This window comes from Colletotrichum tamarilloi (genome assembly GCF_030869305.1).
Source record: "Colletotrichum tamarilloi strain Tom-12 chromosome Unknown Scaffold_123.1, whole genome shotgun sequence".
Classification (NCBI taxonomy): domain Eukaryota; kingdom Fungi; phylum Ascomycota; class Sordariomycetes; order Glomerellales; family Glomerellaceae; genus Colletotrichum; species Colletotrichum tamarilloi.
Genome location: NW_026849506.1, coordinates 35,836 through 59,490, shown reverse-complemented (window position 1 = coordinate 59,490; position 23,655 = coordinate 35,836). Strand labels below are relative to the sequence as shown.

The window sequence follows — 23,655 nt, the reverse complement described above, 5'->3', positions numbered from 1 at the left end:
GTATTGGGTTCCTTTACATGCATGTTCCCGGAGAATAGTTGCTTAGACTCAATTCATACCCCGAAGATCAAAGGCCGCGATCAAGCAAAACCTAATAGGTTAATACTATCATCGTCGAATCACCTGATTCTGGCAGCCACCTTCATAGTCATCTTTTGGCTTTTACTCGATTCCGACGGTCAATGCATTGACGCAGGCAGCCTGTTCGATTTAAATCATCCACATGCGATGACCTACCTACCAAATAATGTCTTGAACATGACTGAGCAACTGACTAGTTCATAGCGGGATTTGGAAAACTCAATTTTATGTCGCGCGGGCCGAATACTGCTTGTTGCAGCTCAACCCGCCCACTACCATGCATAAGTAACGTTGACAGCACCCTCTTATGGCATTTACCTGTCATAGGTATGATCCATGGTACACTCGTATCATATTCTTGAGCCCTCTCACCTACATTTTCGTTATCAGCGTGAGAACTTTCTCTCATAGTCATTCGACACGCCTAGAATCATGGGCTGAGGCGCAGATTCTTTCGTTTCTGCAGGCATAAAGTGTCACTTATCACTATCTGCAGAGTGCCCAGAGTACCGACTATCGTCACGAGCTTTTCGGAATCCTGAGAATTCGAATTATTCGGGGCATGTGTCGCGCACATTAGAGTCTTGTTGGCCGCTATAGGAGCGCATACCATGACGGATAATATGGTAGGAGCGCTCGTTGGTTCGACAGTAGCCATGATATGTATCACTACACTGGTTGTCTCGATACGAATGGCTGTTAGAACAAGTCTGAGAACTTACGGCCTCGATGACGGTATGTGACGTGTGAGAAAGTAGGATTCGATCGACATCACTAAGTCGTGTATAGTTCTCATTACCGCTAGCTGGGTACGCCAGACCCATTCGACCAGACCTACTCTGCGCAGAGGAAAGTTGATAAGTGTTGTTCTATAGGTTTTCGCGATGGGCATGTTCACTGCGACCATGATCTGTGAGTCAACGCCTAACTATCACCTAGCAATTTACTTGACATGTGCGGCTGTCGAATGCTAACCAGCAGGAGCAGCGGCTCATTCAGGACTTGGCAGGCATCACCACGATGTCAGTGTTTCAGAATACGAGCAGTTCCTCAAAGTGATCCATCATCTCTGCGGTCCTGAAAATAGTCCATAGTAGCTGACTTGAAGAAAGTTGACTATCGCGACTTCGGCAACGTACAGCTACGGTCTGGCTCTCGCCAAAATGTCCTTCGCTGTTCTCTACATACGAATGCTACCAGATCGAAGACTCGTGGTGATGAACAGGGCCATAATCCTCTTTCTTTGCGGTCAGGCCATCGAAGAGAGCCTCATCCCAATATTCCAATGTAAACCGATTGCGAAAGCCTGGACCGTGGGTATGGAAGGGACTTGCCTTGACCTCCCGGTTCTATGGTGGAGCGGCGTAAGTGAAAAGTCTAGTCTCGACCCTGACGTCGGTATGTGACTGAACGAGATATCAAACTGACTGCAGAATACATCAGTTTGGATTCAATCTCTGCACCGACTTGATCTTATTCATACAGCCAGTTCCTACTTTATGGAAGTTGCAACTGCCGCTGGTCAAAAGACTTGGCCTCATCGCCATGTTGTCATTGGGTTTATTGTGAGTGCCACATGGATCCTCGAGCTTCGCTAGTTGCGTGAAGGAAACTGGACTCGAGAACATGTTCTGACCCATCTCTAGGGTTGTGGCTATTTCTGTGATTCGCATGCACTCCGTCACCGAGATGGGAATTGACGACACACGTGAGCAATCTACCTCTTCAAGACTAATCATCAAAGCTGATACACATTGTCAAAGATGACCTAGCAACCCCAATATTGTGGTCTGAAGCAGAGATTAGCACCTTGATCGTTTGTTCATGTGTGCCTTCCTTACGAAAGGTGGTCCAAAAGTTGCCATGCTCATACCAACCATTTGGTATAGCTAGCATCGACACGCTGCCACGAGCCATCGAAACAATTGGCCAAACGAGACGAAAACAACGACTCACGTCGGAGTATGGCAGCGGCCATGAAAGATACTACTCTATTGGGTCAGGTTCTACAGGCAGGACCCTGAGGTATCCCTTGAGTGTATTGAGTCGACCCGGGAAGGCTTCGTCCAAGGCAAGAGAGGCACCACAGGAGACGCTACGCACCAGTCTCACAGGCGACATCAATAGCATTGCCAATCTGCGAAAACTTGGACTGGAGTTTGACTGCGACGTGGAGCGCAGTGCGGGAGATACGGTCAACGTACCCGAAGAGATATACTTTCCAATGGGAAATTGAAATGAAAAATTGAGAGCCGATGGCACATAGACATAGAAGTTATACCAAGAGATGAGTTGTCGCCGCGTCGGATCCGATCCGAGTTCTTGAGTAGGTGTGAGAAGTGGAGGCCCGGACTGGGCTCCGTGCGGAAGAATATGGATCTTGACTGGCGGCGTTCTCCGGGCTACCGATAATCAATGACGTATAGAATTCCCCTAAAGTAGTGGCAGTCGCACGTGGAATCACTAGGGAGTCCGCGTCATGAGCTTGTAACTTTAATGAAATCGCCGGAACGTCGGAGATCGGTAGGTGGTAGTACCCGAGCTCGAGGCTTTGTACCACTTAACTACCACTGACGTACGACTCCAATTGAAAGCGTCATGGGTGGAATCCGTTCTTCCTCAACCCAATAAGACCATCTCCATGACCTCAACTTTGTGAGCTTCACGAACCAGGACTTTTCTTCTTCAAACTAACTATTCGAAATTTACGTGTACAGCACTGCTAGCAGAAATCCACAACATGGGCGTTTCAATGTCTACTGCCAAATGGTTGGCTCCACTATCCTTTGCTGTCGACTTTGCAGCTCAAAACTATGGCATGCTTAGCACTCCCAATATGAAGGATGTTCACGACGCCAACCTGTCATTTTGGTCGCCTCAGCCTTTCTTCATCGCTGGATTCTTCTTCCCTCAGCAACTTTTCCAGCTTGCCTGGCTATATCGCCTATACAAGGCAGACCCCAAAGTAGAGCCCATGGCCTCCGATATAGGCACTATGGTTGACTTTGCCCCATTTTACGCTGTCGGAAACTTCTGTATTGCTAGTGAGTAGCAATCTTTACTCCTCTGTCTACCTCTTGAGTTGTGCTGATTGTCTTCAAAAGCATGGATGATCTTCTGGAACAAATCTGACCTGAAGGTTGCAAACATCTTCGTCATCATTAATAGCCTTGCCCAACTGTACTTCATCTTCAATCGTCTTCCGCCCATGAACACAAAGTCTGTCAACTCTGTTCTTACCCACGTCGTTGCCAAAACCTTTGCTGGTATCGGCGTCTTGGACCTGCTACACAACGGTTCGGTTGCATACTTTGTTCACCAGCAGCCATCTACCACTGTAAAGGTTCTCACCGGAGTAGGGTTCGGATTGTTGTCGAGCATTAGTGATTGGATCTTGGGAGGCTGTCTGGTCTATGACTTAATTGCGCTGTCAGTCGGTCAATCAGCCTACGGCAACGCCGGTTGGAGCAGGCTTCTCGGCATCTACGCCGGTGGAGCTGCAGCCATTGTTGGCGCGCGTAATTTCCTAAGGTAAGACTTTGATCAGAAACAGTAAAGGAGATGCTTGCTAATTTTGCAAGACCGCCATATGTCAGTCAATCTACAGCCGGATACCAGCCTCTTTAAAGCGTTCAGTTGGCCTCTTGGTTGTATCTGCAAGCCGCCTAACAGGAGACTAGGATCGAATATGGAATTGTATTAATAGCACCAGTCATTCCATAATATCATTATATTTCTTTTTGCGACACAATTTTCATGCTTATCGTCAATCGTGTTTGAAAATTCATGTGGGGGCAATTGTAACCATACTACCATCTTGCTCAACGCCGACAATCAAGTCCCACCTTTGCCTCTTCAATTCTGTGGTATCAACGATGCTCTATACCTGCTAACGCCTTTGGATACGCCTAGATGTGTCCCCAACAATGCTGCTAGCCTTCTCAATCATTTCATAGGCGCCCAATTGGACAGCCATTCTCGCGCTTTATCCAAATCTCCTGAGCTCGCTTCGCATGCCGCTATGCACCATTCAAAGTCCCATACACCCTCACTCGCCAGCATTTCCGCTAATCTCCTCCGTCGTTGTGAAGCCTCATCGACGCAAAAGTGCATGGGCTCTTTCATCTCGGGAATGCTTTGCACGAGCGGCTTCACGAGCGGAAGAGCGGCCTGCGCGCTGCCACCCTTCGCATCAAGTCCAAGGTTGATCCTCCCTGACTTGCACCACTCGTTTCCACACCACTTCTTACCACAACCGGTCATCAGCTGGCCGAGATATCTTCTCTCGATACGTCGCCGGAGCGCTTTGCCCTCTGGGTCATGCATGCTGACGTAGAGGGGGCCGAAGCACAGCGAGCAGAGACCCAGATCGTTACCGGGTCCCTGACCCATTGCTGTTCCGGCACCAACAACTCCAGCAGATCCGACGCCATGCAGGGTGCGGCCACAGTTGATGTTGCGGCAGATTTCGGGTTTTTTTCGAGCGATTTTGTCCAACTCGTGGTGCTTCATATGAGCTGACATATCTCGCATCCGTACGATCTTGCCACACAAGTGGCAGTCGGTGGTTCTCGCGCCGTCTGCTAGCTCATGCGAAGTCAAGCCAGACAAGATTGTTTCTGCCGAAGGATTGAATGGATCCCCCTCTTGTGGTACCTCGAGGTGACAAAACTGGCAAAGAATGAGTTTGCCAGGACAGACACTTGTGCGGTGTAGCGCCAATTCCACCAAGGATGAAGCAGTGTATTCGCAGCCAAGACACTGCTGTTCAGTGTGACGCACGGCATCGTGTTTGGCCTTGCTCGCCAGCGAATCTCCAAAAGCATCGTCATGCTCGCAGTGCCAATGAGTTTCCCACTCATCCGACCCCTTCTTGAAGACACGTTTGCACTTTGGACAGGTAACATTATTCCGAAGACAGAAGTTCCGATGCAAGACCATTGTCCGCTGAGGAATCCACTGCAGACAATTCGTACACTGCTCTTCGTCTGGAGACCTAGAGTCCCCGGGTTCCGAGCCAAAAGGTACATCTTTTGATGCTTCTCCCGCCTCAGCTCTGACCCTGAGTTGATAGGATGCTGGGTTTGGGACTTGATCGTTGCCGATCAGCGGATAGCAATAGATTGAAATGAGAAGCTCTTCAGCACTCTCCATTTCGACATTTGTGGGTTGTATAGTGATGAACTTGATGCCGTCTTCAGCAGGATTGAAGTTGCCAAAGACATATTCTGAATCTCGCGGTCGTGCTCGCTGTCGTGCTGATCTCGGACTGACGAACAAGTCGATACGATCAGGGTGAGGGAGTTTGGAAAGTTCAATCTTCAAGGGCCGGGTCCGATCCCAAGAGGGCAGTTCGTAATCGATGTATTCCCCCTGCAAAACCTGGCCGTTGACAGGCTTCCACACGTCAATCTCGCCTCCTATTGAGCTTCCATTAGAAGCACCAGGCTGAACTTTGGCCATAATCTGGCGCATAGTCTCGCGAGCCTGCTCCTCATTCAAAGCCTCAATGTCCACTTCCAGATCCGTATCAACCACGCAAATGCCGTCACCTTCTGGCAAGAATTTATCGACCAGGAACTTGAAGTCTTCGCCCTTGACGCCGCGCACAGACAGGACCGTTTCCTTTGTGAGTGTTGTGTAGCTTTCGCGTAGCTGGCGTTCGAGAAGTGATTTCCAGTCGTCGGGATCATAGCCGGCTTCGAGGGGTCTGAGCCGGACGTAGGTGCCCTTGGGTAGTTGCTTGGCGTAGACCGTCAACCGTGGTTCAGTATCGAGAACCATGCCAGATGTCGATTCAGATGGCTCTTTTGGGAGGGAATCGACAGAAAAGTCAGTAGGGAGTAGCCCTAAAGCATCCATGAGATATGGACCCAGCGCAATTTCCCCTTCCTCGGCCGAAAACTCGCGGATGCCAGCGTATACAGTATTTCCGTTCTTTTGATTGACCAGGCGAAACATTAAAGGGTTCGGCAGTTGCTGGGAGGTCTCTTGGTAGAGGCTCTGCTGCTGTCGCGCGTATGGATTGAAGGGGTCGTAGGAAGTGAAGGTCGAATTGGAGGGCGCGGGTGGTCTCGGAGACGCTGCGAGCAGTTGCTCGAGGGCGGACTGAGGAAGCAGGATCTTGTCGCCGCGCAAGTCTCTCGAAGCAGATTTGATGGGAGGCACGACCGCAAACGGTGCAGACCACTTCAACTCGGGTTGTTCGTTCTCCATATTGGCGTAGCGGAGTCTCGTCCAAGTCAGAGTAGGGTGGTAATCTTAAGTAAGGTATCGTAGGTCTTGTTGTTCGACGCGTCGGCCGTCGCTAAGGGTAAGGTGGGGTGGAGGGGTAACGGTTATCTGCTCAGAGGGCTGTTGATCGAGTTGCTGTGTCTGGGCATGGCCGGTGGATTGAAGTCGAGGTGGCCCAAGCCGTGAGTAGGCATCTGTAGAAAGTATAGCAAGTAAATTCCAGGATAGGATTTGTGTTGTCATTTGGGAAGTATCATGGCGACAGTGTGGACGAATCAGCAGACTGGTTGGATTCTTCTAGATTCCACCCACAGTAAGTAAAATCAACAAGCTCCAGGTTGACTCGCTGACGACATGATGTGGGCCGCCTCCCGCAATGGAGAAAGCCGAGAGAGGAACCTAAGGTACATAGATCTGCGCCACATATCCCTAAACCCATTCAGGTCAGCTCGCGCCACAATTACATATCTTACACATTCCAACCAAAGTACGGAGTACCTAGGTACTGTGCTGCTTACCTAAGGTCAGCAACACGGAGGTGTGATGAACAGTCGGATCCGGGATAGTTTGGCCGACCGCCGACCTAAGGTGCGACCCGACGATCGCGAGAATGGAAACGAAAGAAATGCTTACTAAACACACTTCACGGTACTGCTCCAAGGCCCCAAGCCTCTAAGAGTCCAAATGGGAAGCTTCTCAGACCTTCTCAATTTACGCAGGCGAGACAATGGGCATTGGCACATTGCCGGTTCAACAATCTTCTGCGCACGCCCTTGACCAATACTCTACGCGCAATCAGAAAACCAAGATAAAATCAATACCACTCAACCAATCATGCCAAATAAAGCTGAATCATGATGTGCGTCTGCCAAGAAGCCTTATATCCCAGCTCGCTAAACACTTGAACCACTGAGCGCTCAACCACTGCAACACACCCTGAGTCCTTGACACCTCATGCTTCTACTATTTATTGGGTTCCCCATTCACCAAAACCAACAGAAACAAATGTGGCCAAAACTCCCGACTCCGCGACTCCGGACTGTCACTCCGTGCCCCCCGGAGCAGGGCTGGCTAGCGGATCAGCGCGCCGAAACAGTACCCAAAATAGGCATAGGAACCCCCTCTAGCCTACCACCTATTAATTACCAATTATGTACGGAGTGCGGAGCACACAATTGGTATGGATATTCGCGACTCGCAGCTCCCTGTGTTTCCCCAGCTTGCTCGACACTATTCAACGTCTTTGCAGCAACTCGCAACTCCGTACCGAGCAATGAGGCAGACATGGGACCTCTCGAGGCAGAGGCACGGACAGGCGTGCACGTACAGTCGCTCCGATGCGAGTCGCAACTCCAATCTGAGGCACCATGACCCGAGATACGCAAAGTGGTCACAATGACATGAGCAGCTCGAGTCGAGCGCCGGCCAAGGAACGTGCCGCTGTGCTACGGCGCCATCTTATCGGCGGTTGACAGCCAAAAGTCGAAGGCGGCACCACTAGAGCCTGGAGGAGTGTAGTCCTGTACGGACAATGTGTGGCCACCCGTGAGACTGCCAGAGTGGCAGCGCAGAGCAGCGGAGCGGAACCAGTCCAACTGGCATCTTGTTATTACCCCACGAAGCGAAGCTGTACCGTATGCAGCCTAGGTATGTGAGGTTGAAGTACCTCTCACCTATGGCTCGTTAACCTTGGGGATGGGATCAAAGTCACCATTTCCGGCAAAGCCAACCCCAACCAAGCTTTCGCACTTGATTCGGCCAGGAACACCGAACAGCGAACCAGCAACAAGCTTGCGCTGCGGCAGTCGTGCTGTTGTGCAGATGGTGGTGGGCTTCAACAATCACCTAACCAGCCAGCCCAGCTATCCTCGCTCAGTCATGGCAGGTTTAAGCGGTTGGAGCGGCTAATTTGGTCATGTAACACTTTCAAGACATGCCCAGCTCGATAACCTTCATTGGAGCTTGGACTCCACAGACCTCTCTCTTGCGCGGGATGGAGCTTGATGGGGCGGAATGAGATGAGAGCGCCATCCTGATGAAGGAGTCAAGAAACTGCGCTTGTATCCGTACTTGACCGTACATAGCGATAGGATGATGCTCAGCGTGACCGGGGAGACCTGTTCTTGTCTCTCTATAGCCGTACGAATGTCGCGCAATCATTTTACAGATCCTACCGGTTATCTCGGACGAGACAGGGCGGTTATGCGCATCAGGGCTCACTCAAGACCCAACCCCCATCAAGTCTTGACAACCTATCCAACATTGTTAGATCTCCAGTGTCGGTTTTCGGTGTCTCTTTTTTTGATGAAAGAATGTCAACACACCTGACCTAATGGAGCATTATACTTTATTGTAGGTACGCCTATCAACTCGTCTCATCTCATCGCACCGCACCAGAACTCAACAACACACCGTTACTTGGATCATCACCCCCAACCCTCCCCCACCCCCTTTCCACAACCCTTCGGGCCTTCACCCAAGCTTCAAGCAATTTCCATACACATCACTCCCCATCCAGTGCCTCACATTTCGGTCCGTACCTTATTGGCTTTCCTGACTCTACGCACACCCTCTCTCTCTGTTCCCAAGCTCCCGCTCAAAGTCAGCAAAGGCGCATAAACGCCTGCATGCTTGGCACGGAGTAAGGTACCGAGTAGCAAAACGCGACAGACGGATACTTTAGAGAGATTCTCAGCATCAATGTCAAAGGTGCCAGCGCAGCGGACCTTCTCTGTTGCTCTGCAGTTGCCAAGACCGCACCAGGCGGCGGGTTGAAGCTCTTCCGTTTCAACCGCACTATTCTTTGCCCCCCATCTGCCACAAATGGCTCCATTGACTGGACACGGCCGATCTTCTCTTTCAGGGTCCGACGGTCGACCCAACCGGGCCAACCCCAGATGGATGCTACACGGTTACACTACCACCCACGCTACCACCTTCTGCCGATAATACCTGCCCTGCAAGCTCCTGGGGAAGCCAAAGGCGAGCAACAAGTGGATAGTGGGAACACTTGTGACTCTTGCGTCTCTACCTGCCCTCCGCTATTCGCTCTGTGCCAGCCACTACGGTGCGAAGGCCCGGATGGGAGGGGAGGGACGTGGGTAGGTAGCTATGGGACGTGGATGATGGCACGGGGCGGGTGTGTGGGCAATCTGGACGACCATCCACTTGGACCTTGGACCGGTCTAGCCTGCACAGCTCTAGCCTGCCCGTGCTGCATTTCTCGGCGCATCTTGTTGACTGTACGTACGGCGCGGTTGACCCCCAAGGTCCCTTGCTCGATGTACATCTACACAGTAGGTATTGCTTCCAAAGTTCCCTGTCTCGCCTTGCTTGACGGCGTGACGGGGTACCTCTTCACCGCAAAGCTAAGGATAGACACTCCCACGTTTCTTGTCTTGCCCAGGCACTACGTAGCCCACCATCGTCTCTCCTGTACCAGTCAGGGCTCGATGCTGTAGATATTTAGACCGACATGTCGTCCGCCCCAAGACGTCTCTTGTCTGGCAGTCTAGATCTCTACCTTACCAAGCCGAAAGCTCTTATCTTCCCATGTAAACAGTGAGCATCATCAGTCTGACCAAGTTCCGATTGCGATTGCGCTTACGACCGCTCTTTTCCCGTCTTACAACAGCACCTTCACCACCTCTCAACCTCCAGACTGATCGCCGCAGACCCTCGAGGTTTACGGCCGTCGCGTAATACCTCGTCTCTGCTCCCACGTTTCTACCCTTCGCGCGCGTTCGCCTTAACATGCTCCAGGACGTCGAGGACGCCTACACGCTTTACCAGAATTCGGTCACCAATCTCCTCCATCTCCTGTCCAATCCTCTCATCCTCGCCCACACAGCTCCTCACCTCTCCGCTTATGACCGTCTGAGCCTTGCCTCCACGAGCCGAGCATTCCGAGAACTGATCAAACACACCTCTGGCGTATTCCGCCATCTTGATCTGATCCACGTACGCGCGGCGCAGTTTGAAATCGACGGCATTGATCGCGGTGGTGAAGTCTGGCGTAATGTCCAACTTGATGAGAATCTGACCGAAGATGAGTGCGTCCACTCGACCTCACTCCACTCCACCTCCTACCACCGTCGGTGACATTCATCTCCCCAATGCTCCCCCCCCCCCCTGGCGTCGCGGCCAGTTCGACGCGGTGGGGATGCCGGAGAGGGCCGACCATGGTGCGGTAGAACGACTCGACTAACGCGCGATTCTCACCAGTTTTTACTCCGGTCCGCTGAGAGGCATCTTCTCAGGCATCCGCCGACAGAACATACTCCAAGATGTCCAGACGCTGATCTTAGACGGCTTGTCCGTGACGGCTGAGCTCTGCCACGAAATCATTCTCGACCCATCCTACAGCGTGCGACTCTTATCCATTCGCGGCGTCAAGAACCTGAACGAGCGCAAGCTGTGCGCATCTCTTCAATATGCCTGCAGACCGTCGCGGCCAGAGGGCATGCCCCGGCTGAAGGGTCTCTACGTTTTCGGTGCCAAGGACACTCCGCTGCCCTCATTCGCATCACCCGGTGTATCCTCTGGCACCGCCTCGCACGCAGCGCAGATCAGCGCAGGGTGGAATGCCAAGTCGCAGCAGGCGTTGACATCATCTCTTCGAAGCGAGGAAGAGGACTGGTATTATAGGAAAGGCCGCATTATTTCACGTCCGCTGGTCGAGGAGTGGGCCAACACTCTGGTCGACTGCCACGGTATCATTGCCTTTGATGCAGTTGCTTGCACCGGGCCTCACCATATGAACTCGCCTGCTTACGGCAAGGTAAGAACCCCGGCCTCAGCCCGGCAATGGGCCGTGGCGACAGTCGCCCTGGGCGGCTGTGCCGGTTGCGGTGCTGCACCCGAAGGCATGTCAGTTCACAGCGGGACTCCGGCGATTCAACGTCCTCTCCTGTCCCCTCCGCCTCTCCTAGCATCGTCAGTCAAGGCCGCAACGGCACCGCAGCTCTGCACCGGATCGGAAACGTCCTTCGTCGCTCGATGCATCGACTGCCTGCGAGAGAGATACTGCGCGGGCTGCAATAAGTGGTGGTGCGAGGAATGTTACCAGACACCCAGCGCCGTGACCGAGCTGGCCGATACCGACGTGATTGTCGTCGACGCCGACGGCGGTGCTTGGGTCCAGCACCAAGAGCACGAGAGTCAGCCCAAGATTAAGGTACGAAATGGCGCCTGCTTCCCAGACTGCATCATGGGCGAGGTCATTGATGCGCAGAGGGTGTTGCTGGGCTGAGTCGGACATCCTTTTGCCGTCTGGCCCGGCCTGTTCCAAAGTGTATGCCACAATGCTATTCATCGTCCGCCCCTTCCTCGTCCCCCTCGACTTCCTGTCATCTAGCGAAGAGTATGCGTCATGATCGGGAACCCGATGATGCTAACACAGGTTATCAACCTTAGGCTCGTATCGCAAAAAGCTGCTGGGAATGCGGTAGCAATGTAAGTGGCGATTCTAGACCCAAGTTCTCCGTCGACGAGACCCGAGCTGATGGCAAGAAAACAGTGTCACGATTGCATTGATCGTACACAGAGGCTCTGTAGAGGCTGCTGCGGTGGCTACTGCTTGGTTCACAACGAGGGGTCAACCTCAACTTTCGTAAGACCGCCTCTGACGAACGGTATCTCTTGGGCCTTGGCTAACATCCACAGTGTGACTGTTCGATCCCCGCAACCTCGTTGACGCGTTCAGATCGCTAACTCCTTCGGTAGGGTGCTCGAGCCGTGGTCGCTTCTTGCGACACCTTTAAGGGGGTGTCATCCGGGCGAAACGACAGACGCCGATCGCCGGTCAGTCACCGCAACCCACGGGGTTTGAGACCAACTGAAGCTGAAGGCTAGTGGCACTCACGGGATTGAAAAATTCCAAGACTTTTCTCATATTTGGATCTTCAGGCGCGGCAAAGCGGCGCTCCCAAGAGCTTCTCGTCAGCTTTGGGTCACGATTTACAGCTTGTCTCGGAAGGCCAACTTTGTGTACTGTTTGATTTTCTGCATGGGCTATATTTACAGAGCCGGCGAGCTCTCGTCACGTCACTAAGCGCTTTCATCGTTTGTGAGATACCCTTGAAGCAAAGCGTTTGAGGCGTTGATTGCCAATGGTTTAGCGGTATAGACGACCTTTTGACCTCAATCCCAACTCTTTTGCACCCACTTTTTGTGTCCCGTTTCTAGCCAGATTGTGTTGTGATGGTGAGACTTGTGCAGGTGACGTCTATAGGCGGTTGTTTGGATCCAACTGCAATTCCCGTTCATAGGCGAGACTATCACCATCGTGTTCCCGCTAGTGAGCCCCTTTCCTCGGGCTTCAGTCAGCCTCAGTCGTCATCTCCTCGATTCTTTCTCCTGCTGATTCAAGTCAGATCAAGTTCCGTGACCGTCAACGACATCTCGTGTGAGGAAGGAAGACATCATTCGATAAGGAGATGCTAGAGATGCCTCCACTACATTGTTGTGCCACCCAGCTGATCAATCTGGTTATTTCCGGGAATAAACAGGTCTGTTTCACAGGCATTTTGCATGACAGTTTGCCTCGAAATTCATTCGTCGTCACGAGCCACAAACCTCGGCCCATCCGTGGAAGCTTCCAGATTAGTTTAGTGAAGGTATACAGGTCCTAGTGCGATGCTGAACGCCTGCCATGTGCCTGGGCTGATAGCTTCAAGGTAGGTTCCGACCTCGGCCGTCACCTCGACTATGAGGCTCTCTAGGAGCCACACTTTAACGCGCGCAAAGGTCAAGACCCTTCTCTCCGTATCATCCAATGAAATGAGATAGTCCAATGACCAAGTGAAAGGATAGAGCTATACGATACTGTGGAAGCAGGGCCTTATCGAGTAGCTTATAATTACGTAGGGGAAAGCTTGCGGTACGAGATAGACAAGCTGGGGAGTGGCGGTATCACGAGCTTACTTGGACAAATACAACAGTGCCTCGCTTTCTCTCCTCTCTTCCTCGGGCGCAACTTTGTCGTCTGGGACGACCCTCTGGACAATTCAAGTCACATGCCAAGTTGAAACTCTTTGTTCATAGCATATTTCCAGTGATGACCTGAAAACGCAGGCAGAAAAGACTGTAGGGACGATTGGAAGCTCTCGACAGGAATGAGATTGTCATTAGTCCTTGTATTGACATGCCAAGCCCGAGGAGATCCTTTGTTCGAGTACCCGTTGTAGCCAGAGTCGCTGTCTCCGTCCTGGCCGGTTCGGTTGGACAGTTTTGCCCTGACTGTCACAGGTGCAAGCATTTACCAGCTGCGAGAGGACGTGGTAAGTCGCACCGTCCCCTAGCACAAAATATTCAGGGTTTCTGTGCTTTGTCAGGGTCCTCCTATTCCCGAGATCCTGCCTCGTCTCCCTCCATTCTCTTGTCAGACGATATGTACGTCGTATGTCGATCGTGCGCTGCGTGAGGAGATACTCGTGATCGCATACCCAGGATAACGGCATTGGCCTCGAGAAAGTTAGATGGAAATCCCAGCAGATGGCTTTCTGTGCCTTTTTGCTATGTCCTATTGGCCTATACTTCAAGCGGAGACTGCTCCGTTACCATGGCACTCCCTGAGATCTCGTGGTGACTTCCAAGGATCTATGCGTCCTACCTGGCCACTGAATTGAGCCTCACGAGCTAGTATAAGTTCGCCTTGTCCTGGGTCGACGGAGGGAGGACGATCGATCTCGAAACGGCATCTTTAAGACATACTTGGACGCCTTCTGGACGCCTTAACCGTATCCACCTCGTCCAACATGGCCGTTTCCGCCCCGTCGCCAACCCGGCTTCTCTTGTCACTGTGTCTATTTGCGGCCTTCATTAACGCCACAGACGACACACTTTACCCAGATCGTGTTCGATCGCTTCGAACAAGTCCAACAGAACTTGATAAGCTTAATATTCTACCAGAAGATAAAGACTGGACATTTAACTACTTCGCCCATGAATTCCACACCAACAGCCCCGGGGGCGTCGTCAACGCCAATGCCGCAACTTTCCCAGCAACGGTTGGCAATGGTATGACCATGGCTTGGATCAGTCTTGGTCCCTGCGCTATGCTGCCGCCGCATTACCACGCTCGTGCTTCCAACTATGTGGTTTCTGTCGAGGGGACTACCGAGACCTATATGACGCTGGAGAACGGGGCTCGGATGGTGAAGACAACGTTGGCGCCCGGAATGATGACAATCTTTCCCCAAGGCAGTCTGCACACGATGCAAAACACAGGTGAGCTTCGTTACGAGCCTCCATATCTTGTCCCATGCTCACCACTCCAGGGTGCGATAATGCTACTCTGATCTCGGCTCTGAGCTCAGAAGACGCCGGCACCCATAATGTCGCCAATGGACTCTTCGATCTTCCTCCAAGTGTAGTGGCAGCAGCGTTGGGAGGAAACCCGCTGTCAGCAAAGTTTGCACAGCTACGACGAGATATCCCGGCTGTCGGGACTGGTGCTGCGGTTGGCACCGCAGAATGCCTGAAACGGTGCGAAGCTACTGGCTCGAAGTAGGTTGTCTATAGTATGCCCACAGCCGTACCGATATAGACAAAAGGGGTGGTCGATACTAATGGCTGTAAAGACTTTCCATGTTGTTGGAACTTGTTCGGCCAAAACGTATCGACAAAAGCTCGAAATATGAATACCCGGGGCAGATGGCATCGTGGAGCAGTCTGTTTGGTATAGTCAAGAAATATTCGACTGTGTAGAAGCCGGGATGGAGGCTGTTTTTGGTTTCCATAGACCTGCGATGTACGCCCACAGGGCATACGGGGATGTGATGATTCTAGGGCTGTTTGATAGACCAACCGCTCTAGTTGGTGCTTGGAATAGTGAAGGTTCAGACACCAGTGTTTCCAGAGCCGAATTTGCGAGCAACCCATGCGCCGCCGTACTCTTCATACTCTTGTTTAGTGGCAGACAGCTTATGAATATCGGAGTGTTTGGCCAGTTCGGCACCGCCATGCCAGGTGCTTGTGATAGGGTCGACGGGATGCGCGACCCTCACAATACAGGCATCGGGAACTCTCTTGACAAGCTCCTTCTCCAGCCGCTGGATAAAGCCAGCAAACAAGGCGTTGCCGCCAACGACAACGATGTTAGCCAAGAGCCCCGGCCAAAGCCCAATTGGCAATTCGGAAAGAGACTGCATGATGACGTCCGCGAGGCCGGGTTGTCGGAGTCCAATGTCGGAAGGCTGAAAGAGTAGTTCGGGAACTGAAAAGCGTTCGTTTCGAAGCGTGAGTATGTCTTCGTCGTTGTCAGCGGCGCGTGCTGCCATCTTTCTTGCTTTTGTGTGCATAGCAGGGTCGTAGTCTCGGACGACGCCCTTCGTCTTGGTGTGGAAGTCGGGCAGTATGTAGTCTTTGGCAATGCCGGCTCCCGTCACGTACGGCTCCCTCTTCTCGCCCCTCGTACCCTTCCAGGTCTTCTCGAGGTCGCCATTGAAGTCGAGTGAGACATAGCTTGCCTGTTCCTTGATCTCATTGACGATGTATGTGTCGTTTCGCATGTCGTAGTATCGCAGAGAGAGTAAACGCGTCAAGTAATTTGTCATGAGCTTCCCGCCGACGTCCAGTCTTCGAACAGCGGAGTGAAGGGGCTTGCCGTTGAGAAGAGGCATGACAATAGTGTTGGAGTAGCCAGAGTCGATGAGCAGTACAGCTTCAGCCGGAATTTGGGGCACCGAATTCGGGTCTCGGGGGGTCTGAAGGATACCTTGGATATCGTGGTACGCGTTGAAGGAGGCCCCTAGGAAGATAAAGGTCAGCTAAGTCGACGAGACGTGCAAGAGGCTAAAACCACATACCAATACCACGATAATAACTGGCAAATTGATATTCCTCAAAGATTACCTGATCACAGTTGGCCTGTAGAATAGGCAACGAATTGGGTTGTTCTGCAAGGAGCAGTCTGGTCTCGGAAGGATCGCACTTTTGCGGCGCCTTGTCGTCGAAGAACTCGTGGTCCCAAATCTCCTTTTGAGCTTCCCAATTGACAATGTACCCCTTTTCTACCGGTCGCCGGAATTGAACTTCGCCAAAATCATGGCATTTTTCGAGGTCGGATGCGACGTAGACCTTTCTCGCCCTGTCTCTGGCGATGCAGTTTGGTATTACTCGAGGCTCGTCAGTGTGGTCGTCGGAAACGAAGCCTGCTTTGATGGTCGACGCGCCGTTGTCGAGAACCAGCGTTCGCGACGGAGGCACAGGGCCTGAAGACTTGGTATTGCGGCCACCAGCCATAGGGATGACTTGCACTAGAGCCAGGACGTCGCAATGGATACGATTGACGAAATCGTGAACTTTTCCACTGGGAACTTCAGGTACTGGAGCTTGGACTTCTTCCCGCCCGCCTATTGGACCTGGGCTTCCTCAGTCGGTGGTCGGCTTCCTCATCGCCGACACTGCTGACGTAACAGAGCCAAACCAGTGACATGGATAGGATGCGACTCCCGCTCTGCCAAGAGCTTGCAATCGTTGAATCTGTCGTAAACTCCTTATGGCCTAAACTATCCGTAATTGTCCTGTAAATCACAAACCTAGCTTAAGCCGAGGAAAGATTTCCTTGGGTGTGCGCTTTTGAGATATAACCTGGGCCCCGTATGACACTGTCATTCCATGCATGACTGGTAAGGTACTCGCGACATGAGTACATTTAGTTAGTTGTACTCACTTCAAGTTATGAGTTGACGTGCTAGCGATATGGCTCCTGACCTCGCCTCGACGTATTCGAGGCTTTGAAAACCTCCATATCTGACTTCTCTGTTGGATCCAACTTCCTCTCGCTTCACGCATGCTATTTCAGGCCAGTCTCGGCCATCCAACATCTCGAGATTACATGACTAGGACACTCTTGCGGTAAGTAGACCACCATGGCAGATGCGGGAATGGCATCGATGAGAAGATGTTGGCGGCTGAAGCGCCAGCCATTGTGCGACGTGGGGTGCAGTTGGCGTTTTGATGTAGGTGCTCACCGCCGCCAACATGGTGGGATGGGTGTCTCAGAGAATCACGCGACAGTGTCATGGCATTGGTTACAGAGATAAGGCGGCAGGCGGTCGGGGCTTTTTGGAGATGTAGAGGGTGCCTCCATGGCGGCAGCTCGTGAGGCACCCCACGGAACGAAGCCGTTTTCCCAGCGCGTGCCTGTCTCGGACTCTTGCGTCGAGTCAATCCGCTGGACACCGCCACAGGCAAGCCTACGCAGCATAGAGCACAAATTGTTCAGATATCGTGTGTATATTGCAATTTGTACATGACGTTTTGCAGTGTCTAGCCCAGCCAGCACATGCAAACCACCTTGGCGTTCCTTTGTTAGTCGTACCTAGAGTGCCTGCAGGGAAACAAACCCGGGCTGAGACGTGCCGTGTAATTCAACCAACCTAGGTAGCACTCCTCCTGTAGGTCGATGACATGGTCGGAGGCTCGCGAGCATGAATGATGAAAGACGATTGTCTGGAGAGGATCCGTTGTTGAGTCGCATCGCATGGCGTTAGCGATTGACACATGGAGCAGCATAGGCATAGGCATAGGCATAGGGTAGATGCGAAGGCGGGCTCCATCTTTGGTAGTACCACCATGGAGTCTTAGACTAAGGCAGTAGCAGAGAGCGGTACGAATACATTGGGCGCAACAGGCGCTCAAGCCCGTGAGGCATCATAGCTTTGCAGGACGGGGTGTTGCGAGATGTCGTGCGCATGAAGCTCTAGGCGCAAGATTCATGGATTTAGGTGGGAGATGCCCGTCGGGAGCTTTGGGAGGCACTTGCCGCGTTGGTTCGGGACCAGGAAGCAATAGACGGCAAGGGGTGCCGCGGGGGTCATGGTGGATTGGATGAGACATGAGACATAGCAGCGATGAGTCGTCCAAGTGCCGGATTGGAGGCTGAATAGGGGGCACATAAGTGTTGATGACCAAAAGCGTTCGTGGTGTTGATGGACGTCAAAAGGGAGGGACATGAACTAAGTAACGACATACTTGTACCAAATCGAGTGACAGTTAGCAATAACATCAGTAACCGTGAGTAAATGGCAGTGACTGGTTGCGGAAAGACCGGAAGCAGGGTTTTCAGCTCTCACCTCATCAATTTCTCATCAAACCGGTCGATCCCTCATGATGGACAGGCGTGCTTAGCTAATAAGGGTGAGGAGGGCCTCATGGCTCAAGTGCATCTTGGAAGTCGGGGAAAGGAGGGGTCTTGCCGATGGTATGTTCCTTACCACCTTAAGGTACCTTGGGTTGGCAGGCACGCACCTAAGGTAGGCTGCAGATGGGCTCCACCTTCCACGACAACCTCTTGCCCCTCCGTGCTCCGTAGTCTCCAGCCCCTTCCTCTCTCATTCATTGGCGTCAAGAAAACATTGGAAGGTGCCGTGGACCATGGTGACTTCCACTGATGTACAAAGGAAGGAGGTTGTCGAGACGCGGCGGGCACTTCTCATGAGTTATTACGAATCCAGTAAAAAGAAACCACAGGAGTCTCCTTCCCTTAAGGTTTTGCACCCTACCTTACTCAGTATCCAAGGGAAGGAAAGACGAGTCCACTTGCATTCAGGTCATCTCCTGCCTTGCAGACTGGGAGTGCCTTCCAGGTCCCAAGAGCGTAGATCTGAGGCCAAGAAGCAAGCCGGGCCGGTGCAGCCAGCGATTTCGGTCCAGACTTCATCCACCTCATCCACCTCAGCAAACCGCCCCCAAAGGTAAAAGGTGAGGTAAGGTACCCAACGGATAACTACCACAGTACACAGTAAATCCCCTTGGAAAAGGTACAATGCCCAGATGCCCAAACAACCAGCCGATTGAGGTACCCTTTCTTCTTCCCATAACTTAACCGCCCGATGCTTCTACCTTACCCATTGGAAACAATCCAAGGTAACCTCGCGCCGCACACTCGCCTAAGGTACTGCACCTTACCGGCCTCTCCACACTGGGATCCGATTTCCCTCTGTTGGACCCTGTCTGCCTTGATTCTCGGCCTCGTACACCCGCCCACCTTACCTCACTTGCACAATTTTGCTAGGTATCCTTTTCCACTTTCTCCAGTTCTCCCTCTTCTTTCTTTCCGTTTTGACAGCTTGAGTACGGATACAACGTCAGACGTCACATCTCCCTTGGCAACATCGGCGACAGCTACCTTACCTTACCTCACCTTACCTTACGTGCCTACCACCTTACCACGCTTACCTACGTGCCTGGGTACTTACCTAAGGTGAGGTGCCCAAGGTAAAACGGAAGTCAGCCAATAAGGTACCATCCAAGTAGGTATGTAGGTTCCGGTATACTGGTAGAATGAGTAGCAACAATCGGCCTTTCTTCTTCATCTGTCATTCGGCTTGAAATGTTTTACATTTGTATGAATCAAATAGTATCATGAGCAGTCCTACAGCATAGAGGCCACTTGACTTTTGTTGTCTCCCGTCGCTGCTAACCCACAAGGTACCTCAGCAGGTTGGTTACCTTACCTTACCTACCTACCTACCTTACCTACCTTACCTTACACCTTGCTGAACTAAGGTACCTTTCCTCCTTACGAATAGGTACCTTACCTTAGGTACCTAGGTTCCTTACCTGGCACTCCTGCATCATTGGGAACCTTGCTCTCCACTGCACCCGACAACCGTAACCGCGCCCCCCCCGGCCCTCTGCGCCCGACAACTTTCCCACCTTCCCTTAAGCATCTGTTGCTCGTCCCTCCAACGACCACCTCACACTCTCATCTCTTTTGCTTTTGCATCTCCCCATTTGCCATCTTGGCAACACATTCACTCATCCCTTTATCCTTCCACCGGCCTGACTCAAGGTACTGTAGAGTCGCTCTGCGTCCTCTTGCGAAGCCCGTCTCCATACGCTTGGAAACCTTCACATCTTGGCTCGCCCAGCATCCAGTGCCCAGTGCCCAGTGCCCAGCCACGCACGTACGACATCCACGTCGTCACAAGCTTCCCCGACCCGACACGCCCGTCCGGTCCCAGATCCCCAAGCCCAGCACCACCACCACCACCACCACCACCACCTACCCACCCAAACACAACATCCGCTGACTGCGACCCCTGGACCGTCACCCTGCACCGCCAACACCATCCGTCCATCATCACCATCCCCGATATCACCGCCCGCCATCAACCCATCGCGCCCATTCGCATAGGTACACCTTACTACCTCTTATCCGCCTCCGACGATCAATAGCACCATCTGCCTCCCCTCACCATTCTCGACAATGCTTGCAGCTCTCTGCCACTTCGTCTGAAGGATGCGTTGTTGATTACACTCGGTTCATCCCCAACCATATTGCGACGGTACTTCACCCAGCATCGACAACACTGCGACCATACATCGACTACACCAACAACAACCACAACACTCTCTACCGGACTCATCTTGGCCGGACCACCTCTCACTGCATAGTCTACCGCCGTGGCTGACACTGGTCCACCGCAGTTGTACTTGCAATCGTTATTCTGATTGAACCGGGTCATCGATCACCCGTCGTCGCTCTGTCCACTTCGAGAGAGCCCACACTCGACGAACCCTCAAGCAACACCGCTCGGCCACACTATCGATAACCAATATGGGCAACAGTAGCACCAAAGAATCTCGTCCGATTGACCCGGCGACCGACTACAGGCAAAGCCAGGCCGCCTACCTCAATCACTCCACCTCCAGAGAAGCCGCAAACGATCATGCCAGCTCACGGAGGCAAAGCCGCTTTAGTAGAGCCGACCTAAATCTCCTTGGCCTAGGAGCCGCCGGATCTTCAAGTGCTGCAGGCAGAGAAGATGCGCCGTACGAGCGGAGGGAGACGAGGCAGGAACGGGAAGCCCGGCGACTTGAGAGGGACCGCGTCGCGAGAGAAAAGGAACGTGAGCGGAGTCTGAAAGAGGAGCACATCGATGGCGGATACCTTGTGACTCTTGGTACATACACTGGTCCCGAAGACTTTAGCAAGCCCGTCGTGCGGCAATTGCAGGTAAGATGGTTTCCGAATATCCTCATGCTTTGGTTGCAAAGGTTAACAGTTGTGGTCCCGCAGATTGAAAGACGGCTTGCACCATTCTGGAGAGGTCTCAATGACTACTCCGACAACTGGACCGAATATCAGCTCATCTGCGCCGGTCGCGGCCTTCCTATCCCGGCCGCCGATGAACAACCTCCACCCGAGTTCATTCCCCAGTCCAATATGCCCGCCTCTCCCACCGAGTCATCCCAGAACCTTGCCAATCTCACTGTTCCAATGGGCCCGAGATCTTTGTCAGTTGGATCGGATCGTAGTAGCTCAATGCCGGGCTCTGGAATATCGTCGCCCAACGCAGCCCAGCAGCGGAGTAGCTCACCGTTCAAGCCTCGGGCAAAAGCCCTTGCAGCAGCCTTGAGCGGGGGCTCACGCAGCAACTCGTCAAACGACGTTGCGCCCCGTGAGATCAAGTTGCCCAACGACCCCTTGGTCAACGGACAGCCATTAGAGGTTTTCCTGTACAAGGATGCTACCGAATGTCCCATTTGTTTCCTAACCTATCCTCCCTACCTGAATCGCACCCGTTGCTGCGATCAGCCCATCTGTAGCGAATGTTTCGTGCAGATCAAGCGCGCCGATCCGCACCATCCCGAGCATCACGGCGAACCGACCGAGCAGTCTGCGAATCCGACCAACCCGGAGGAAGCTCCAGAAATGCTAATATCCGAGCCCGCGCAGTGCCCCTACTGCCAGCAGACCGAATTCGGTGTAACCTATGACGCTCCCCCTTTCCGACGAGGTCTATCTTATGCCATTGGATACCCGTCACAAAATACCGCCATGTCATCTCAGAGCTCTTTGAACTCCACTTTGTCGCCTACCTCTCCAACATCTGGGAGGCGGCGAGCTCAAAGCTTGTCCGCCAACGCCCCAAATGTTGTCACTACTGATCGGGTTCGACCGGATTGGTCGACCAAACTCGCAGCACAACGAGCACACCAAGCACGCAGAGCTGCAGCGGCAACTGCTTTGCACACTGCGGCCTTCCTCATGGGAAACAACGAACAGCAGCGCGGCTTCGCCTTCACACGGCCCGGGCGTTTCAGTCGGAGAAACACCGGGAGTCGCACCCCCTCTGGACCATCCAACCCACAGCCGGAAGAAAGCCCCCATCGCAACCCCGAGGGTGAAGCTGCCCCAGCTGGACCAGAGCCTGGACCACGAAGCTCCTCTGGGCGCGGAGCTCTGGAAAATAGGAGAAGTCGGATGGAGGAGCTGGAAGATATGATGTTCATGGAAGCCGTCCGTCTTTCTCTCGCCGCCGAGGAAGAGCGAAAACGCAAACAAGAAAAGGCGGAGCGAAAGGAGGCCAAAAAGAGGGACAAGGAAGAGCGTAAAGCTCTCAAGAAGCAGGACCGGCAGAGCGTCTATGGGCCTGGTCAGAGCTCTGCTAGTGGTAGCAGCCTCTCCCTTGGCCTTGGACGACGCAGAGGGAATAGCACAACCAGCAACTTGCGTGTGGAGGCCACGCTTCAGGGTGCGCAGACGACTTCCGCAGGACCCAGCGCGGAGACTTCTCCAGTGGCTTCCTCAACACCGATTGGCAATACCCTTTCTCCCACCTCGGCACCCAGCTCGGCACCAAGTTCGAAAGGCAAAGCTGTAGAACGTCCGGCAGTTGAGACGCAGTCATCCGAGAGCAGCTTCCAAAGCACATCTACCACGCCCTCATTACCGATCCCGACGACTAGCCGCGGGCCTTCTCACTTGAGGCAGATGAGCAATGCATCTTCCATCTCATCATCTCTGGCTGATAGCGCAGCTGGCAGCTATAGCAACCAGGCGTACCTGGATCCTCGAGCCAGCGAGCTGAGCGTCGGCAATAGAAGCGAAGAAGGTGACCGAGACAATACGGAGCCCATGTTCAACTTTCGGAGCCTGGCAGAGATGGTCGGCGTTGACATTGAAAATGGCGAGGCCAACCATGACCAGGATATCGCCTCAGGCGAGGGCCGGACTGCAACTACGAGCAAGAAGGCCGAAGCGGAAGACGAACCGGAAGCGGAACACATGGAGGACGCACACAGTGAGGAGCCCGTGCAGACAAACGTCGGCACATTGAAGCCACCTCCAACGATTCCCGAAGAGCCCGTCGACGGCGCCGGCAAAGGCGACGTCTCTCCTTTGCTTGGCAGTGGAGCATTGACACCGGAAGTGACAATAACACCCGAGACCCCGGCTCCTATCTCGGATGAGGCTGCTGAGTCGAAGAGATTGGGCCATGAAAGCATTGTGGAGAGTTCGACTGGAGTAACGCAGTAAGTGGAGTGCGGATCGACGGGCATGACGACGGGATGATTGCAAAATATGATGATGCCATATTTGAT

At 52.9% G+C, this 23,655-nt stretch overlaps 9 protein-coding genes across 9 annotated transcripts; 7 read left to right on the top strand and 2 right to left on the bottom strand.

Moving 5' to 3' along the window:
• Nucleotides 1-692: 692 nt before the first annotated feature.
• On the top strand, nucleotides 693-2,317 carry CTAM01_14458 (uncharacterized protein; the record flags this gene model as incomplete). Its single annotated transcript, XM_060530458.1, has 8 exons — nucleotides 693-816; nucleotides 871-890; nucleotides 957-993; nucleotides 1,069-1,136; nucleotides 1,194-1,445; nucleotides 1,525-1,646; nucleotides 1,728-1,837; nucleotides 1,971-2,317. 8 exons carry the CDS (start codon nucleotides 693-695, stop codon nucleotides 2,315-2,317), a joined length of 1,080 nt encoding a protein of 359 aa, XP_060374965.1.
• Nucleotides 2,318-2,821: 504 nt separating this feature from the next.
• On the top strand, nucleotides 2,822-3,708 carry CTAM01_14457 (uncharacterized protein; the record flags this gene model as incomplete). Its single annotated transcript, XM_060530457.1, has 3 exons — nucleotides 2,822-3,125; nucleotides 3,186-3,612; nucleotides 3,663-3,708. The coding sequence occupies 3 exons, from the start codon at nucleotides 2,822-2,824 to the stop codon at nucleotides 3,706-3,708; spliced, it is 777 nt and encodes a 258-aa protein (XP_060374964.1).
• Nucleotides 3,709-4,026: 318 nt separating this feature from the next.
• Nucleotides 4,027-6,297, bottom strand: CTAM01_14456 (ubiquitin fusion degradation protein; the record flags this gene model as incomplete). The annotated part of the gene is made up of 1 exon (XM_060530456.1): nucleotides 4,027-6,297. The coding sequence occupies one exon, from the start codon at nucleotides 6,295-6,297 to the stop codon at nucleotides 4,027-4,029; it is 2,271 nt and encodes a 756-aa protein (XP_060374963.1).
• Nucleotides 6,298-10,068: 3,771 nt separating this feature from the next.
• On the top strand, nucleotides 10,069-11,566 carry CTAM01_14455 (uncharacterized protein; the record flags this gene model as incomplete). Its single annotated transcript, XM_060530455.1, has 2 exons — nucleotides 10,069-10,367; nucleotides 10,540-11,566. The coding sequence occupies 2 exons, from the start codon at nucleotides 10,069-10,071 to the stop codon at nucleotides 11,564-11,566; spliced, it is 1,326 nt and encodes a 441-aa protein (XP_060374962.1).
• A 52-nt stretch (nucleotides 11,567-11,618) lies between these two features.
• CTAM01_14454 (uncharacterized protein) lies at nucleotides 11,619-12,367 on the top strand (the record flags this gene model as incomplete). The annotated part of the gene is made up of 5 exons (XM_060530454.1): nucleotides 11,619-11,677; nucleotides 11,731-11,769; nucleotides 11,834-11,926; nucleotides 12,040-12,117; nucleotides 12,223-12,367. The coding sequence occupies 5 exons, from the start codon at nucleotides 11,619-11,621 to the stop codon at nucleotides 12,365-12,367; spliced, it is 414 nt and encodes a 137-aa protein (XP_060374961.1).
• Nucleotides 12,368-14,072: 1,705 nt separating this feature from the next.
• CTAM01_14453 (spherulin-1A) lies at nucleotides 14,073-14,827 on the top strand (the record flags this gene model as incomplete). Its single annotated transcript, XM_060530453.1, has 2 exons — nucleotides 14,073-14,544; nucleotides 14,595-14,827. The coding sequence occupies 2 exons, from the start codon at nucleotides 14,073-14,075 to the stop codon at nucleotides 14,825-14,827; spliced, it is 705 nt and encodes a 234-aa protein (XP_060374960.1).
• Nucleotides 14,828-15,155: 328 nt separating this feature from the next.
• CTAM01_14452 (actin) lies at nucleotides 15,156-16,560 on the bottom strand (the record flags this gene model as incomplete). The annotated part of the gene is made up of 2 exons (XM_060530452.1): nucleotides 15,156-16,066; nucleotides 16,125-16,560. 2 exons carry the CDS (start codon nucleotides 16,558-16,560, stop codon nucleotides 15,156-15,158), a joined length of 1,347 nt encoding a protein of 448 aa, XP_060374959.1.
• A 3,657-nt stretch (nucleotides 16,561-20,217) lies between these two features.
• On the top strand, nucleotides 20,218-20,502 carry CTAM01_14451 (uncharacterized protein; the record flags this gene model as incomplete). Its single annotated transcript, XM_060530451.1, has 1 exon — nucleotides 20,218-20,502. A coding segment is annotated over one exon (285 nt), but the record flags the coding sequence as incomplete, so codon positions are not given.
• A 382-nt stretch (nucleotides 20,503-20,884) lies between these two features.
• Nucleotides 20,885-23,590, top strand: CTAM01_14450 (SIP5; the record flags this gene model as incomplete). Its single annotated transcript, XM_060530450.1, has 1 exon — nucleotides 20,885-23,590. One exon carries the CDS (start codon nucleotides 20,885-20,887, stop codon nucleotides 23,588-23,590), a length of 2,706 nt encoding a protein of 901 aa, XP_060374957.1.
• Between the last annotated feature and the right edge of the window lie 65 nt (nucleotides 23,591-23,655).